The sequence below is a fragment of the Neolamprologus brichardi genome, chromosome 4 (genome assembly GCF_056152115.1).
Source record: "Neolamprologus brichardi isolate AB-2024 chromosome 4, ASM5615211v1, whole genome shotgun sequence".
Taxonomy (NCBI): domain Eukaryota; kingdom Metazoa; phylum Chordata; class Actinopteri; order Cichliformes; family Cichlidae; genus Neolamprologus; species Neolamprologus brichardi.
Window position 1 is genome coordinate 24,712,336 of NC_142107.1, and position 18,652 is coordinate 24,730,987.

At 44.1% G+C, this 18,652-nt stretch overlaps 1 protein-coding gene across 5 annotated transcripts; it reads left to right on the forward strand.

Annotated features, from left to right (window-relative positions):
* The first annotated feature begins 5,413 nt into the window (after nt 1–5,413).
* On the forward strand, nt 5,414–18,353 carry LOC148103050 (transmembrane protease serine 9-like). Of its 5 annotated transcripts, none has more exons than XM_087840137.1 (11): nt 5,414–5,483; nt 8,706–8,726; nt 8,916–9,078; nt 9,261–9,529; nt 12,813–12,958; nt 13,045–13,354; nt 13,550–13,715; nt 15,289–15,542; nt 15,681–15,778; nt 17,970–18,151; nt 18,233–18,353. In XM_087840137.1, exons 1-11 carry the CDS (start codon nt 5,429–5,431, stop codon nt 18,351–18,353), a joined length of 1,785 nt encoding a protein of 594 aa, XP_087696263.1. In that variant the 5' UTR covers nt 5,414–5,428. The 5 variants fall into 5 exon arrangements, with proteins under 5 accessions (XP_087696263.1, XP_087696264.1, XP_087696265.1 ...); XM_087840138.1 differs by having other exon boundaries at nt 13,045–13,327; nt 13,523–13,715; XM_087840139.1 differs by having other exon boundaries at nt 13,045–13,315; nt 13,547–13,715; nt 17,970–18,147; nt 18,220–18,353.
* The last annotated feature ends 299 nt before the right edge of the window (nt 18,354–18,652 follow it).

Consider the following 18,652-nt stretch of genomic DNA (forward strand, 5'->3'; position numbering starts at 1 on the left):
ATAAAGAAGCTTGCTCACTACTACTGATGTTTTATTAAAAACACGACAAAGATGAGATAAGTGTGGGGTAATTTCCAATAAACCAAGTTCAAAAAGGGAGTCTATGGCTGACGCGTGTTCCTGGTTTCCAAAAGAAATGCTTCCAGTTGCATTATGATTTGAAGACTGTTTATTTATTACAAACTGAAGATGTAACAATGAACTCTTTCCTAAATAAGCATGAAAGTTCCAAAAATTAGCAGTTATCCAGAACTACCTGTGCACACGGTCAGAAAACCGTGAGACTCCTCACCTCTCTGTCCACGCTCCTCCCCTTCCCTCTCACACAGGGTTTCATGCTGCTATTGCACTTACATACTTACAGTGAGAGGTACCCCCTTTTAGCTTCCAGTCCCAAAACAGTGACTTAAAATTACTTTATGTAAACACATATATTTCCGCATTTATTAATCATGAAAAGATGACTTATATAATGAATCTATGAATTATAAAACAAACATGAACTCAATCGTAAATAAAAATATAAAGCAGACGTCTGGCGCTTACAATAAGATAACTTTATTAATCCCTCGGGTGGATTCCTCTGGGAAGTTATAGAATGTGAGCAGAATATTATATATGTCCACATATATAAATACAGAGACATGTGTAAATAAAGAGCATACAAAAGGGATGAATAGAATAAATAGGAATAAGAATACAAGGGAATTGCACATTTCAAGTATTGAAGTCTATTGCACCGTTGGTTATTAAGAAAAAGTATTGCACAGTGAAGAGGCACTACAGCTTAGGACAGCTTAGTTGCCCCCCCCCCTCCTTTGTCCCCCTGTCTCTCAGTTTGATGGTGTGTGGGACAAAGTCGTTTTTAAGTCTGTTGGTTCTTGTCTTTGGGAGAAGCAACCTGTCACTGAACAGACTCCTCTGGTTGTTTATGGCCGTGTGCAGAGGATGCCCAGCATTGTTCATAATTCTAGCAGTTTTTTAGTGTCCTTTTCTCTGCCACTGTCACCAGAGTGTCCAGCTTCATGCCGAACACAGAGCCAGCCTTCCTCATCAGTTTTTCCAGCCTGGATGAGTCCTTCTCTGCTGTGCTGCTCCCCCAGCACACCACAGCATGGAAAAGTACTCCAACAACCACCGACTGGTAAAACATCCTCAGGAGCTTCCTGCAGATGTTAAAATTTAAAATTTAATTCTAATTTTGATTTTAAGAAGATCGATGAAAGATGAGAAAGAACAGGAATTGTCAGAGAAAAGACAAAAAGCGTCTCTTACTCAGGGGAACACATCGCTGCATCTTTCAAGGTGAAGTTGGAGTTTGACACCACTGAAACCAATAACTCACAAAAATCTTTCAGGGTAAAGTTGTTTTATTATTTGTGTAGTCTACACGCTCAACCTTTTGAACAATAATTGAGTAACTGGCATTTTAACTAGGGAATGACTAGGCTTCACTGGCCTCTTCATTAGGTACACCTTGGTAGTCCTGGGCTGGCCCCCATTTTTCATATGGAGAGGGGGTCAATTAATTGATACCGAATTAACGAAGGCACCAGTGGTTGTGAATTTTTCACTCACTCTGTGTCTACACACCTCTCTGCATTTAATTATTAGTTATTATTCATCTCTGGCTCTCTTCCACCGTGTGTCTTTGTCCTGTCTTATTCACCCCCAGCCTGGCTGACTGAGCCTGGGGGTGCTGGAAGTTTCTTTCTGTTAAGTTTTCCTATTGCCAATTATTGCCAAGTGCTTGATGTTACTGTTGTTGTGATTTGGCGCTTTTTAAATAAAATCGAACTGAAAAAAGACTCTACCTCACCAATACCTGAAAAATATTAAAGAAAAATATGCTTATTAAGTTTATTCTTACTAAGAATGACAGTGATGCCAATGTTCTGGTTTGCAAATAAAGGGTGGAGTCTCTGCTCATGTTTTTTTTATTTCCTGGTTTATTGGTGTCACATTGTTGTCATTTTTCTATCTCAATAAAACTCCTGTTTCAGGTGTCTCAAACTGAGCATGTGCAAGCTCTTCACTTGCTCTGGATTCAAGTCTTTAATAACCTGCTTATTTACAAAAAAGTGTCATAAGATCTATTTTGACCTCTTTGTTTATCATCTTCAGGTCCGTTCCTGGCACTACAAACATGAACCTGCACATCTGCATGCCTGTAAACATGTTCCCTGCTCTTCTTGTTATCACTTACTGGCAGCTCGAGCTTGCTATTTGTTACCATAATAATATATAATGTTACCATTACAGTATTTCATGAGAACCATTTTTTAAAATCCACCCACCCACCCCAAAACACACACGCACACACACACACACACACACACACACACACACACACACACACACACACACACACACACGCACACGCACACACACACATTTGCAGGGTAGATGTTCAGACTTGAATCACAAAGAATCATGAAGTCACAGATCAGGTTTTTTCCCAAAACAAGTTAGATCAGCTGTTTAATCAAAGGGCTTCTGATGCTTTGTATTTATAAAGAGGAGGAAAATCACAGGTGTCTCAGTTCCATCCAGTAACCCAGTAACCCACACCAGCGAGCACAATGCCACCACCCTGGATCAGCTGAACTGTATTGATAATATCAGTTACACCTAAAAAAATTACAGGATAAATGAGGAAAACATTGTGTTTGAACCCACATTCTGAACCATTACACTGTTAAGGCTAATTAGTAAGATGTAGCTATGTCAAATCTGCTTGAGATGAGCAAAACAGAGGTAATATGAACACAATATATGTTACGCACACCAGTACTGAAAACTAAAGGTATCACAATTTGCAGAGGCAAATCATGTGGCGAGAGAGAGAGAAGTGGTTACCTCGAGTGAGTGTATTTACAAGTGAGGGGTTACAAACAGAAGCAGGGGTGGCATGAACAGAAACTAAGGAAAACCTAAACTGGGAAAACTAAGAAACATGAAACTAAACATGAAACTAAACCTGAAACGCGAGGAGACTGAGGGCTGAGGTAACACAGGGCATGACAAACAGACGCTCGGACAAAGAGCAGAGAAACACACACAAAAGGGGGGGGGGCAAATTCATGGGCTGCATCCTCCTGAGCTCCCGTCCTTCGGGGTCTACGTGGGCAGGGGTCCTCAGAAGGTCGGATAGACCGGAAGTAAACGGCTGTGAAATGGGACTGCTCCTTGCTATCGAAAATATAAAAGTACACTGGCGTATATTCTCGACCGTCTCACACTTCTGTTTAATCAGTTTTCTGTTTGACGTTTATTCAGCTGTGTGAAAATCCCGGCGGAACCCACCCGATGGATGAATAAAGGTTTATTTTATCTAATCTAATCTAATCTAATAACTTTAATCTCAGCCACACTGATTTACTCACGAACAAATAAAGCAAACAAAAACAATAAAAAAGCCCAACAATAACATTTTAAAGTTATCTAAGTGACTTATATATCACGTTTAACCTGACTAGCAAAAGACTGCGAGGGTGTGAAAACGATGAAGCCGGGAGTTCTCCGTTCTTGGCGGCTCTAGTGTATGTGAGTGAAGTTGCCCCCCACCTTCTTCAAATCCAACAAAAGTGGTATCAAACGTTTGTGCTGCTAAAATGTAAAGGTCAAAAGGTCAACCAGCCCCCCAGCACAAACGTTTGATACCACTTTTGTTTGATTTGGGTAATGTGGGGGGGCTGGTTGACCTTTTGACCTTTATATTTTCATTAATATCTTTAAAACAGAAGCAGCACAAACAACAATTTTAGCAGCACAAACGTTTGATACCACTTTTGTTGGATTTGAAGAAGGTGGGGGGGCAACTTCACTCACATCTCTAGTGTGACCCTCGAGCTCCCGGTCAGCGATCGAGCTGGTGGGTAACAGACGTCTCTGAAAACGTCAGAAAACTTTTGCAAATATGTGGTGTCTTGATAAACTGAGCAGATATTTGAGGTTTACACAGCTATTATCGCCTGAAAATATGTTAAAAGTTTATTTTGTGACCCAGAAAGATTAATAAGAGTAATTTTAAAACTAACTAGCTGCCGCCATTGTTGGAAACTGGAATTGGCTGGGCCGCGCTATGAATTCTGGGGTATGGTAGGCCATGAAGGACACACCCGACCCATTCTTCAAATCCGGGGAAAAGGAGGACGCATTTGTCGGCCGCATTCGGAGGAGTCGACGAATTTGGGCAGCCTTCGTTGCGTCGCTGTGACGTAATCGGCCCACAAATGCGGCTTCAGGAGGACGCAGCCTATGAATTTGGACACCCCCCCCCCCAAATATACACACACAAGGTAACAAGGACATGGCACACAGGAGGGACACAGCTAAACCTAACTAGACCAGTTACTTATTATTTATATAGTATAACCATAGAAAATATAAATGCTCTCTATTGTCTTTGTGACTCAAAGGTGTCTTCTTCATTTCCTTCTGAGAAAATCAGTTTGTTCCCATCTGCATAAGGGAAGTAACTGCACTCCTACTGAGCATGTGCAGAGTATTTAATATTGCCCTCAGTCTCCCCATGCTATACAAAATAAAGAAAACTGGAGCTATCACTGAGAAGTAGAAGACTACACTTTCACGTTATATAACTGGCAGTGAACTCATTTGTTCATTCGGGGAAACCTGGTGCAGTCTGACCGGTTTATTCCTGGGCAGGCTCATTGTTGGCACTTCCTATTGTGTCACTGAATCTGTTTCCTTCACAGAACAGATGTGTTGTGTATCTTCATCTTGTGTATCTCGCTCATTCATTCACAAAAACCTGATTCAATCATATGAAATAAGTGGATTCATCATACTGATGAGAGAAACAACCTGACTTTGGATGGATGGTGGAACAGAATCTTTTAACGAACAAAATATTTGCTGTTTTTTGTTACATTTTGTGTTTGACATAAAGAAAATACATAAAGAAGCTGATGTTACTGGGTGATGAAAGTATGTCTTTTGTAGAAACTGCAATCTGAGATATGAGACTGCACAGTGGTCTCAGGGGATAATTCGATGGTAGTCAGTAGGAAGACTTTGAACGTAAAGAAGAGGAAGCAGCTAAAATAAGAGATGAAGAGCTCTGGGTGGAAGGAAAAAGTTACCAGATAGCTGGGAAAGCACTGAGGGAAACATCCAAGAAGGTGTTTGGTGTACTGAAGAAGACTTGGTGTTGGAATGAGGACGTACAGGAAAGCATTCAGATGAAGAGAGAAAAAGTGGGATAGTCAGGGAGCTGAAGGACATAGACAGGACTGCTGGATTAATAAAAACGTTCAACATTGCTGCCTGGAAGCTGAAATGGTGAGCTGCAGGGAAGTGTTGGGCGTGTCAGAGAGAGGTGTGCTTAATGCAGACAGAGAGGAGGAAGAGAGAGGAAGGTTATTTAAGCCTCAGCAGGTCTGGAGGTTTGGATCTTACAGCGATGGCTTTCTACAAAGTGATGTGTTTGGCTGCTGGGCTGATGCTCCTGACCCAAGGTAAGAGCTCTCTGCACACACCTGCATCAGGTACGACTGAGAGGGCGAAAACACTCAGGAGCACATCGCTTCGCTTTAAAGTGACACTGCAAGAAATCCTGGAATTTAAAAATTCACTTTTTGAAGCAGGAGGGAATATCACACTGGGTGGAGATTCAGAAGGGAAAATAATCAAATTAAGAAAGGCATTGGAAAAATGGAAAAGTGGAATAAAATCTCCCAAAGTCACATATCTAGCAATAACTGCACTTTGAAACAAAACCTTTTCCCTCTTAATACCTGAAATTCCTTTTTATTTTCATTTCAGTTTCTTTTTGGTTACATATTTTCTAATATGGGTGGTATTCGTCAACACTCAGGACTTAGAGCAGGTATCACAGTGTAAATATGTGGCTCACAGTCCTTTGTAGATTGTACATTCCAACACATTCCCATCCCAGCACGCAACATACCGACGGCTGTGACAATTCATCCGTATGTTATGCGTTGGGGACATGGGAGAAAAAAAATTAAGACGGACTTTTGCGAGATCTCGCAAAAGTTGAATTCCAACAATGGCGGCAGCTAATTAGTTGTAATATTACTCTTTCTTGGTCACAAAATACACTTTTAAGATATTTTGAAGCGTGAATGTAGTTGTGTAAACGTCAGATATCTGCTCGGTTTACAAGACATCATATTGCCCTCTGGGAGGCGCTACAGGAGCCTCTGGACTAAGACCACCAGCAGCTTCTTCCCCACAGCTGTCAGACTCCTGAACTCTGCCTCCTGACATCTGACCCACATTAAACTCATGGACTGAACATACACACCCACCTACACACAATGGACAACTGTACCCTCAAACACACAATAATAACATGGACTGAACCACCACTCACAACCACCAGCACTTTATAGCCTCTGTAGAAATTATCCACATATCTCACTGATCTTAACTGCACTACTGTATAGCTCTGTGTAAATAATCATTCTGTACATACGATAATTTTTAATCCTACAACTGTTTATAACCTGCATAGTTCACATTTCTGTATAACTGTATATCTCAAATTTCTGTATAGTTTTTCATATTTATATCCTGTTCATAGCTTGTACTCATTACAGCCTGTACATACTTATAGTTATAGAATATTCATAACATACTTCATACCGTGTACATTATAACATACCACAATAGACCCATTTCTGTAATATACTTACATATCTATATTATTGCTAATATATATTGTAATATATCTATATCATGGCTAAAGCACTTCTGGATGGATGCAAACTGCATTTCGTTGCCCTGTACCTGTGCATGTGCAATGACAATAAAGTTGAATTCTATTCTATTCTATATTTGCAAAAGTGCTCCGACGTTTTCGGAGATCCGACACCCACCATCTCGAAGCTAACGGGAGGTCGAGACCTACTACAGCCGGGAGGAACACCGCTCTCCCAGCACATCGTGCCTTGACCTCCCGGTCGGCTTCGAGCTGGCGGCTTCCGAAGAATGCGGCTAAAACTTTTACGAGATCCCGAGTTTGTTTTTAATTTTTTTTCTCCCATGTCCCTTGCGGGGATCCATAGGGAGGCATGAGAGCGGGTTGGAATGAATCTATAGATGGGTTTTACGTGTGGCATGAAAATCAACCTAACAAAACATTATGTACTTTTGATCATGAATCACTTTGGAAAACACTTTGTGATAGGGTTCAGGTTGTGGTTAGGGTTAGGGTTGGGGCTGGAATGGACGGCTAGAGCCTCTTCTCTAAGCATGTCTTCTATTCGATTCAATTGAGAAACCAGAGTGTTTCACAAGGATGTGGAAAGGTACCTTTTGCACTGCTATGAGACGCCTAACGGCGTGACAAATATGTTATGAGTTGGATATTCAAAAGTTATTTTTGTTGGTGATAACAAAATTTGACTGAATTCAATTTTCTTTATATGTCATCAAATCATCAAAATCTTAAACCTTATCCCTGCGGTGTAACTAAGATCACCTGGTCCAGCCCTAACTATATGCTTTAGCAAAAAGGAAAGTTTGAAGCCTAATCTTGAAAGTAGAGATAGTGTCTGTCTCCTGAATCCAAACTGGAAGCTGGTTCCACAGAAGAGGGGCCTGAAAACTGAAGGCTCTGCCTCCCATTCTACTTTTAAATACTCTAGGAACAACAAGTAGGCCTGCAGAGCGAGAGCGAAGTGCTCTAATAGGGTGATATGGTACTACAAGGTCATTAAGATAAGATGGGGCCTGATTATTTTGATTCTGGATGTAACAGGGAGCCAATGAAGGGAAGCCAATACAGGAGAAATCTGCTCTCTCTTTCTAATTTTGGATTAACTGAAGGCTGAAAAGTTAAGATAAGACAGGGCCTGATTATTTAAGACCTTGTATGTGTGAGTTTTTAGGATGTGTATGTGAGGAGCAGGAGTTTTTAGGACTTCCTGATAATAATGAATTGCAGTATCCAGCCTGGAAGTAATAAATGCATAAACTATACCATTTGTCCACCATTTGACCTTAGAACTGAAGAAGCTTCTTGGATGAGAGGTGAAACGTCTTCAAGCAACTTAAAGAAGTCCAGACGCTTTTCTTTGCAAGCTCCTTTGAATGCATAAACTAGTTTTTCAGCGTCACTCTGCGACAGGATATTTCTAATGCTTCTGTTGCACATGAATGAAGGAAGTCACTTTATTTGGTACAATTATGTAGGCTTCAGTAAACATAACTTTAAAATACCATAGCAAGAATGTGAAGACATGTTCATGGCAGACATGGTGAAGTTAAGGTTCTCATGACTTATGGATAAATATTACTAATGCATTAGTATCGTTACTAATATTTATCCACTCATGGGACACATGAGAATAATTACTACAGCTGAGGTGATGTTGGACACCTACCTTTGGAAAACTATATTTTGATTGTGCATCTGTCTCGTGTTTGAATGTAAACCTTTAACTGAAGTCAGTGTTGTGTTTCTTCAAATTTATGTTATATATTACTGTCCTCTGACCCTGAGATGGATGGATGAACATAGCACTGTCAGTCTCTGCAGTAATGTAGTAGTGGTATTAGTAGAACAACATCCACTGTGTGCACAGGCTGTAAACATTTTTATTTATGCTGTAACGTTTTAATATGGGAGTCTGTGGGGACTGACTCTCTGCTGGATGCTTTCAGCTAACCACAGCCAGTCAATTTTACCACTATTCTTTTCTGTGTTTCAGAGTCTGAGTCACAGCTGAATGGTAAGATAAAGTTTCTTTGTGTAATGATTTACTTTTGTGTGTAATAAATCTTTAGTTTCATATGAATATTAGTTTGTGAGTGAACTGTAGACTCCCAGGATCACTGTGCCCTCACTCAGCAGTTTGTAATACTGAGAGTTTACAGCTCTTACAGTAATGCTCACTCTGTGTTTTAATGTCGGTCTTCAGTTTGTGGTAAGGCGCCTCTGAACACCAGGATTGTAGGAGGACAGGTGGCTCCTGTTGGCAGCTGGCCCTGGCAGGTCAGTCTGCAAAGATTTGGGTTCCACTTCTGTGGAGGATCCCTCATTAACAGTCAGTGGGTGCTGACTGTTGCTCACTGCTTTAAAACGTGAGTAATGAGGCTGAAGCTGCACACTAAACAAAATTTAGTGGAATAAAGACATTATGAAAACTCCCCATCAGGGGACTAGGGGTGTAACATGATAAATAGCTAACAGGGTAAAAAGTCAAAGATGTCATTTCATTTTAACAATCACAATAACTGTGCATCGTTTCGTTTCCTGATCCTAGCTTTACTGCAACCGGTCTGACTGTGAATCTGGGCCGTCAGAGTCTACAGGGATCTAATCCCAATGCAGCGTCTCGGACAGTAACACAGATCATCAAACATCCAAACTACAACTCTGGTACCAACAACAACGACATCTGCCTCCTGAGGCTCTCCTCACCGGTGACTTTCAGCAGGTACATTTCTCCGGTCTGCCTGGCAGCTTCAAACAGCACCTTCTACAGCGGTGTTAACAGCTGGGTCACCGGCTGGGGCAACATTGGAGAAGGAGGTGGGTCATAAAGACACCTGATTGGTTTTAGAGTAAAGTTGATTATAATGCAAGAAATAAGAGTGCTGTCTCAGAAATATTTAGAGCAATACAATTCTTCTTCTGTGAGCTAAAGAGATTCTGATGACTGCAAACACATTATTTTTAAAATGTTTCATTTTTAAATTTGAATTGTGCCTTCAACAGAAAATAATGGCTAGAACAAACCATCTGATGCCATCTGTATCTCAACGTCTTGGTATCTTTTCAGGCATCTTGTTGCCATAAATTCTTTGGCCTCTCGTTCAGAGAGGTAATCTTGTATTCTTTGGTTCCAGATGTTCTTCAGCTGTAAGAAGGCTTTTGCTTTGTCTGTTCTCCCAACTTTTAATGACACTCCCAATGTAAGGGAAGGAATCCATGTCTGTGTTACCACTTCTGAGACAGCTATATTTATTTTCATGATCTTGATTTTCTCTTTGCAGATGTTAAGTCTTACTTATGCAGAAACAGCTGCAAGCTTGCTTGTCTTATCTTTTTATTGCCAGGTAGCACTCGCTTTTCACGTTTTTCCTGTTTACTGAATACATTTTATATTCAAATGTAAGCAACCTAGAAATGATATGCAGCAGGTCATTGTGTGGTGAGTTGTGTACCAGTCTTCAACAAAAGTCTTCCAACTCTGCCATGCTCCACTTTGCCTTGTCGCATTTCTCCTTGTTTACAATGTCTTCATGAAACATTTCTCCATGTTGGTCATTGACATTTTTATGTTCATGCATCTATAAATTGTCCTGGCTGGCAAGGCGGGCTATGTGGAGGTGAGGTGAGGACCCGTGCAGGCAGAGGTTGTGATGAGAACGAGCTTTATTTACAAGAAGTGCAGGATTCATCAGGAGTGGAGATAGTAAACACAGGGAACTAAGAAAACTCTAAACCGGGAAACTAATGAAACCAAACTGAAACTTGAATCCAGGGAGAAATCAGAGCTGACGAAACAAGGACGCAAAGACATAAGACACATACCTTCAAAGTAAAACAGGAAGTTTGTGTGTGTGTGTGTGTGTGTGAAAAAGATTTGTGTTTGTAAAAATATATTTACACAAGTTACAAATTTTTTTGTTAAGGTCTGTTTACAGATACAAAGCAAAAACTGGACTTATGTGCCCTCGCTTGTGTGTGGGTTTCAACAATTATGAATTTTGACCCGATTTTTCTTCCCTTCAGCTGATTGGTCAATGTCCTGTCAATCACAAATTTAACAGTCCAGTCAGAGAACAGATGGGTTTGGCGCTTTACTGAGCTTATTACTACAATTTATTTATGACCACAATTTGAGCCCATACAGTTCCACCTTTCCCCTCTGATTCCAGCCACTTACTAAAATATGGAATACCACATTGGTGCCAGTTGGTCTGCCAGCCTCTCTGGTACTGCCGCCTGAACCCACTATCCCCTCTGCAGTGGAACAACAGACCACACCCTGCCACAGAGCATATGATAATATTCTGGTGCTTTACAAGAACTACTGTCTGAAGACGGACAGACAAATAAGCTCTACCTAAATTTTTCCAGGTGTGATTCACATTACTGTAAATTAGAGGTGTTTTATCCCACTGGCTTGCTCCTGAACAAAGTCAATCCGATACATGTTTCTGTAGTGTTAATGTTATGAAATGGCTGTGGCAGTCAGGATGTAGGACCCAAAATGCAGGACACTCAGACGGAGGGGTAAACTCCTAGAGGCTGCTTTATTGCAGTTGCAGAAAAAACACCCTCCATAAACAATAAACTTGCAAAAACAAACCAAAACCAGGAACTAATACTAAACACAAAGATACTGGAGACAAGAGACTAGGGACAAGGACCACGGAGGGAAAGAAACAGAGGGAGATCAGGGGCGGTTACCCCTGGACTGGCAGACCGGGGTGGTAGTTCCAATTTTTAAGAAGGGGGACCGGAGGGTGTGTTCCAACTACAGGGGGATCACACTCCTCAGCCTCCCCGGGAAAGTTTATGCCAGGGTGCTGGAACCTCGGATACAGGAAGAGCAATGCGGTTTTTGTCCTGGTCGCGGAACACTGGACCAGCTCTTTATCCTCTCAAGGATACTCGAGGGTTCATAGGAGTTTGCCCAACCAGTCTACATGTGTTTTGTGGACTTGGAGAAGGCATTCGACCGTGTCCCTCGGGGTGTCCTGTGGGGGCTGCTGCGGGAGTATAGGATGTCTGGCCCATTGCTATGGGTCATTCAATCCCTATACAACCGTTGCAAGAGCTTGGTTCGCATTGCCGGCAATAAGTTGGACTCGTTCCTAGTGGGTGATGCCCTTTGTCACCAATTCTGTTCATAACTTTTATGGATAGAATTTTTAGGTGCAGCCAAGTGACGAAGGGCTTTCACTTCGGTGGCCTCAGAATCTCAACTATGCTTTCCGCAGATATGTGGTTCTGTTGGCTTCAATGGGTAGCGGCCTCCAGCTCGCACTGGAATGGTTCGCAGATGAGTGTGAAGCAGCGGGATTGAGGATCAGCACCTCCAAATCTGAGGCCATGGTTCTTATCCGGAAAGGGTGGAGTGCCCACGTCGGGTCAGAGATGAGTTCCTGCCTCAAGTGGAGGAGTTTAAGTATCTCGGGGTCTCGCTGCATCAGTCCCTCGTGGTGAAGAACGAGCTGAGCTTAAAAGCAAAACTCTCAATTTACCGGTCGATCTACGTCCCTACTCTCACCTATGGTCACGACTGAAAGAACGAGATAGCGGATACAAGCGTTGGAAATGAGCTTCCTCTGAAGGGTGGCTGGCTTTTTCCTTAGAGATAGGGTGAGAGGTTCGGCCATCTGGGAGGGGCTCAGAGTAGACCCACTGCTTCTCCACATCGAAAGGAGCCAGCTGAGGTGGTTCGGGCATCTGACAAGGATGCCTCCTGGGCACCTTATGGGGAGGTGTACCGGGCATGTGCCACCGGGAGGAGGCCCCAGGGCAGACACACGACACGCTTGAGAGATTATATCTCTCGGCTGGCCTGGGAACGCCTTGGTATCCCCCCAGGCAAGCTAGAGGAGGTGGCTGGGGAGAGGGAGGTCTGGGCTTCTCTGCTTAGGTATAAAGCGAAAGAAGATGGATGGATTGCTTTTAAAACATGAGGTTATTATAAAATGAGGTTGATACATGAGGAATCGTGGCTACAAGATCATTCTAGTACCAAACTTATGCTGACCACCCACATGTTCCACAAGCAGATAGGAAAATAAAAGTTGAACTTTTTGAGTAGATTTTTGTTTGATTTTTTTGTCCATCTCAGTGTCCCTTCCTTCTCCACAAAACCTGATGGAGGTGGAGGTTCCTGTTGTGGGAAACAGGCAGTGTAACTGTGACTATGGAGTGGGAACAATCACTGACAACATGATCTGTGCCGGGTTACCTGATGGAGGAAAGGACTCCTGTCAGGTGATTGTTGTTACCTGTGTTTGGCACATTTTCACCTTCTACAGTTTCTTCTCCTCAGCTAACAGTAAATGTTTCTGCTCTCAAAGGGAGATTCAGGAGGTCCAATGGTGATCAAGCAGAACGGTCGCTGGATTCTGGCGGGAGTCGTCAGTTTTGGGGAAGGTTGTGCCAGGCCGAATCTTCCAGGAGTCTACGCCAGAGTATCCCAGTACCAGACCTGGATCAACAGCCAGATCTCCTCCAACCAGCCGGGCTTCATGACGTTCACGTCCACTGGGACCAACAGTGACTTCAGTGTCTCCTGCACAGGACTGACACCAGTGCCAACCACCACCCCTTCAACCACCACCACCACACCTACAACCACAATCCCCACCACAACAACCACAGTCCCTGCAACAACCACCAACAGAGCCGCCATCATTACAACAACCACACGACCTTCGACCACTCCCGACTGTGAGTGTCCATCATGAAAACACTTTATTAAAAAATGGTTTGGTCTAACCTACCTGACCTCAAGCTGATGGGTTCATGCGGTCCAAGTTTATAAAATTTATTTGTGTCTTCCTCTGTTTATTTTTTCAGCACTGGTCTGTGGACAAGCTCCAAGGAATTCTCGCAACATGGGGGGACCCTCAGTGGTGGCTGGTTCGTGGCCGTGGATGGCGAGCCTACAGAAGAATGGAAGTCACGTTTGTGGTGGGTCTCTGGTGGCCTTGGACTCAGTGTTGAGCAACGCCAACTGCTTCTCAAGGTCAGTTGAAGTTTGGACAGACAATGATACAGTTCATCCTCTGGGGACTGAGTAAATGACATGACTTTCCCTCCACCACAGTCGTGTTCACGTCCAGTTGACATTGATGACACTGTGCATCAGTCAAATGCTGATTAGTTGACAAGTGGGCCAGAACCAGAAGAGACAAAGAGACAGTTGAGTTTACAAAAAGAGGCACAAGAAAATCATCAAAGATTTGAAAAAAATGCAGCATAAAGGGTACAGACAGCGGCTGCACTGGATACTATTCATTGTTTTAAACCTTCAGTATCACTTCAGCTCTTTGTAGTCTAGAATTCTCCATAGCTGGCTGACAGACCAACAACAGCACAAGCAAAAGTTGCACCACGGACCAGTTGTACCACATATTTACATTTTATGTTGAAACATATTTTCCCTATTCGACTAGATCTAAGAGGCAGAGCCAATACCAAGATAATTAGCTCAGGTGGAATTAAAAAAAAATTTCTACCGTCCTAAATGGTAGTGCTGGCTCTGATAGTCACTATTAAAAACCTTTACAGGGAAAAGACTAGCAGGAATCAAATCACCATCAAGCTCCAACATGAAGAAGGGGGGTCCTGTTGTCCCTCTCTGGGGGGACACTCCCACGGGATTTGAATCTGGGACTTTCCACCATTTGACCCTTAGAACTGAAGAAGCTTCTCGGATGAGAGGTCTTCAAGCAACTTAAAGAAGTCCAGACACGTTTCTTTCCAAGCTCCTTAGACTACGATGACCTGGATGACTGAGAACCTTCACAGACAACATGAAGAAAAGTTTAGTTTGCAGCTGTTTAACACTGTTTGGATTACAACATGAAAAATCTAAAGTAAAGGTACAGAATTAAATTAAAAGCATAAACATGCAGATGAACAACCACCGATGGTGGTCAAAAAACATGGTGGAGATCTTTTTGAACACTCTCTCTTTCCACTGAGTCAAAGTTTTGTAAACAAACTTTATTCCACTGTGGATTAATCCACCAGTGAAAACTGTGCCCAAAAGACTGAAAATGGAACCATCCCTTAAAGGAAATGAGCGAGTCTTTAAAAATTAAAACTGAACACAGTCCCAGCAGATCAGCTGATCTCAGTGCCAGCCCACATCACCTGATGGTGCCACACTTCCACACTTTCCACACATGTAGCTGATCAGTCCCACACCGGGTTAGCATTTAAGCTGATTCTGTGTTAAAACTAGTCCATAGGTATTTTGTCATTTACGGTGTAACCTGATGTGCAGCTCTATAAAGATAAAGCAAGGCTTCGATTCAACACGCTGCGGCTGTGATTGTTTTTTTCGTCAGCAACATTTTCTGTGACGTGTTTCATACTGTTTTTTCAAATTAAATCAAAGAGAAAAACTTCACCATTAACCGATTAGCTCTCTGGGTCTTCTAGTTAAATATATACCTCTTTAATAAGAACCAGGCCTGAATGTCACCAGGTTCAAATGAGTAAAACTTGGGTCCCATGAAGTTGAGTGTAAAGGTGTAGATCTTGTTTGAAGCTGATGAAGTTTATGTCTGTGTGCTTTGTTCCTCCCACAGCTCCCCTGTAGCGTCCGAGTGGACTGTCGTGTTGGGGCGTCTGAAGCTAAATGGATCCAACCCGTTTGAGGTGACGCTGAATGTGACAAATATCACTCTGAGCAACACGACCGGGACCAACATAGCCATCCTCCGTCTATCTGCCCAGCCCACCCTGACCGACTACATCCGGCCCATCTGCTTGGACAACGGGAGAACCCTCGCCAAGGGCTTGAGTTGCTGGGCGGCCGGTTGGAGTCCTGGAAGAGGAGGAGGTGAGTCTGTAACATGAAGGCTGACAGAGTTCTGCTCAGACTCTGCACCAGTCCATCTCTCAGATTACACATGTGGACCACTGCACTTACAGTTTCTTTAGTCAAACATCAGGATTTTCTTATCTTTCATGATGTTAGCTGAGGAAGTTATGCAGCAGTTTCAGACCTCGGTGGTAAACTGTGGGAACTCATCATCGAGTGAGAGCATCTGTACAGGCGTGTTTGCACTGCAGCAGGTAAATGACTGGATTCTTCTTCTTATAACACTGTCTGCTGACATGTTTATTCTGGACCTTGGATTTAGCTGCTCATCAGAGCCACGTGATGAATTTGGATAGTTTCATCATTTTCAATTTCCACAGGGCTTACAATGCTTGGAATCTTTATAAACATGTAAGAATTTCCAGCTTTGAAATCTCAGTCTTCATTACGGGCCAATTAGATTTAATGCTAATTTAATTTAGTGCCATCCATCCATCCATCTTCATCCGCTTTATCCGGAGCCGGGTTGCAGGGGCAGCAGCCTAAGCAGAGAAGCCCAGACCTCCCTCTCCCCAGCCACCTCCTCCAGCTTATCCGGGTGAACACCGAGGCGTTTCCAGGCGTTAACCTCTCCAGCGTGTCCTGGGCCTCCTCCCGGTGGGACATGCCCGGAACACCTCACCCAGGAGGCGCCCAGGAGGCGCCCAGGAGGCATCCTTGTTAGATGCCCGAACCACCTCAGCTGGGTCCTTTTGATGTGGAGCAGCAGCGGCTCTACTCTGAGCCCCTCCCAGATGGCCGAACTTCTCACCCTATCTCTAAGGGAGAGGCCAGCCACCCTTCGGAGGAAGCTCATTTCCGCCGCTTGTATCCGCGATCTCGTTCTTTCGGTCACTACCTACAGCTCGTGGCCATAGGTGAGGGTAGGGACGTAGATCAACCGGTAAATTGAGAGCTTGGCTTTTACACTCAGCTCCCTCTTCACCACGACGGACCGGTGCAGCGTCCGCATCACTGCAGCCGCTGCACCAATCCGTCTGTCGATCTCCGGCTCCCTTCTCCCATCACTCGTGAACAAGACCCCGAGATACTTGAACTCCTCCACTTGGGGCAGGAACTCATCCCCGACCTGGAGTTGGCACTCCACCCTTTTCTGGCTGAGAACCATGGCCTCAGATTTGGAGGTGCTGATCCTCATTCCCGCTGCTTCACACTCGGCTGCGAACCGTTCCATTGCGAGCTGGAGGCCCTCGCCCGATGAAGCCAACAGAACCACATCATCTGCAAAAATCAGAGATGAGATTCTGAGGCCACCGAAGCGAAAGCCCTCCGCCACTTGGCTGCGCCTAGAAATTCTATCCATAAAAATTATGAACAGAACCGGTGACAAGGGGCAGCCCGGGCGGAGCCCATCACCCACCAGGAACGAGTCCAACTTATTGCCGGCAATGCGAACCAAGCTCTTGCAACGGTTGCATAGGGATCGAATGGCCCGTAGCAATGGGCCAGACACCCCATACTCCCGCAGCACCTCCCACAGGACATCCCAAGGGACACGGTCGAATGCCTTCTCCAAGTCCCCACGACCCGGACGAAAACCGCATTGTTCCTCCTGTATCCGAGGTTCGACTAGCGGACAAACTCGACTTTCCAGCAACCTGGCATAGACTTTCCCAGGGAGGCTGAGGAGTGTGATCCCCCTGTAGTTGAAACACACCCTCCAGTCCCCCTTATTAACGATGGGGACCACCACCCCGGTCTGCCAGTCCACGGGTACTGCCCCTGATCTCCACGCAACATTGTAGAGGCGTGTCAACCAGGACAGCCCTACAACGTCCAGAGCCTTCAGGAACTCGGGGCGGACCTCATCAACACCAGGGGCTCTGCCACCAAGGAGTTGTTTAACTGCCTCAGTGACCTCGTCCCTGGTAATTGGCGGGTCATTCCCCTCATCCCCAGACTCTTCTTCCTCTTCGCAAGATGTGTCAGTGGGATTAAGGAGCTCCTCGAAGTATTCCTTCCACCACCTGACAATTTTCTCAGTCGACGTCAGCAGCGCTCCGCCAGCACTATACACAGTGCAGGTAGAGCACCGCTATCCCCTCCTGAGACGCCTGACAGTTTGCCAGAATCTCTTCGAGGCAGTCCAAAAGTCTTTTTCCATGGCCTCTCCAAACTCCTCCCACACCCGAGTTTTTGCTTCAGCCACTGCCCGAGCCGCAATTTAGTGCCTTTGTATGTTGGTTTTAAGCCTAAATTTCTTATTAGAGTGAATGTATTCTGATTATTATTATTGTTGTTGTTACAACTGTCTAAAATGTTTTTAACACCTAGTTGAATTTGGTCGTTTAGTTATAGGTAGTTAATATAATCTTGGTCCAAGGTTTTCTAGTAAACAGAGTGTCTCAAACTCTGAAACACTAACTTTCCTGTCTCTTTGTTCAGGGTGATTCTGGTGGGCCGCTGATGTGTAAGCAGGGCGGCTCTTGGTTCCAGGCGGTCGTGTTAACAGCTCCAAGCTCCTCTGCCAGGAGAAGACGAAGCTCAGTCATGACCTTCACCAGACTGAGCACCTTTGACTCCTTCCTGTCTGAGACGGTCGAGACACTCTTGTCTCCAGCCTTGAATATCACCAGCGCCAACTCCGCCAACCACACCAATGTTTCCGTCACTACCACTACCAGCAGTACCTACACCACCACAATGGTTACCACTACTACTGACTCGAAAAGCGTGTTCGACAGCAGCGAGGGTCGTCCTGCTTGCTCCTTCATCTTTGTCTTCTTCCATCTCCTCTGCCTCGCCTTTTGTCTTCAACTCTGCCTTTAGGGAACCCAGACTTCATTGACATGATGTGATGGACACAAATGAATGTGAACAAGCTTCGACGTTGAGACTTTACAGGTTTAAAGCTTTGCCTGCCAATCTTTGATTTGATTCTGCCTTTATTGGATTTCTACAGAGAGCTCAGTAATGATATTCTGGATAATCAAAACAGGCATGAAATACTCCTGGATGAATCTTCAGCGCAAACATCATGACCCTCCGACAGAGAGGTCGACTTCAAATCCCAGAGGGCAGTACAGTGCCATCATCCAATCCAATCATTGGAGGGGGTTCTACTGATT

Coding starts and splice junctions, on each gene's coding strand:
- LOC148103050 (XM_087840135.1), top strand. CDS start 5,429: ATGGCTTTCTACAAAGTGATGTGTTTGGCTGCTGGGCTGATGCTCCTG. Junction 9,530..12,812: donor GGGCAACATTGGAGAAGGAG/GTGGGTCATAAA, acceptor TGTCCATCTCAG/TGTCCCTTCCTTCTCCACAA. Junction 15,779..17,969: donor GCGTGTTTGCACTGCAGCAG/GTAAATGACTGG, acceptor CTCTTTGTTCAG/GGTGATTCTGGTGGGCCGCT.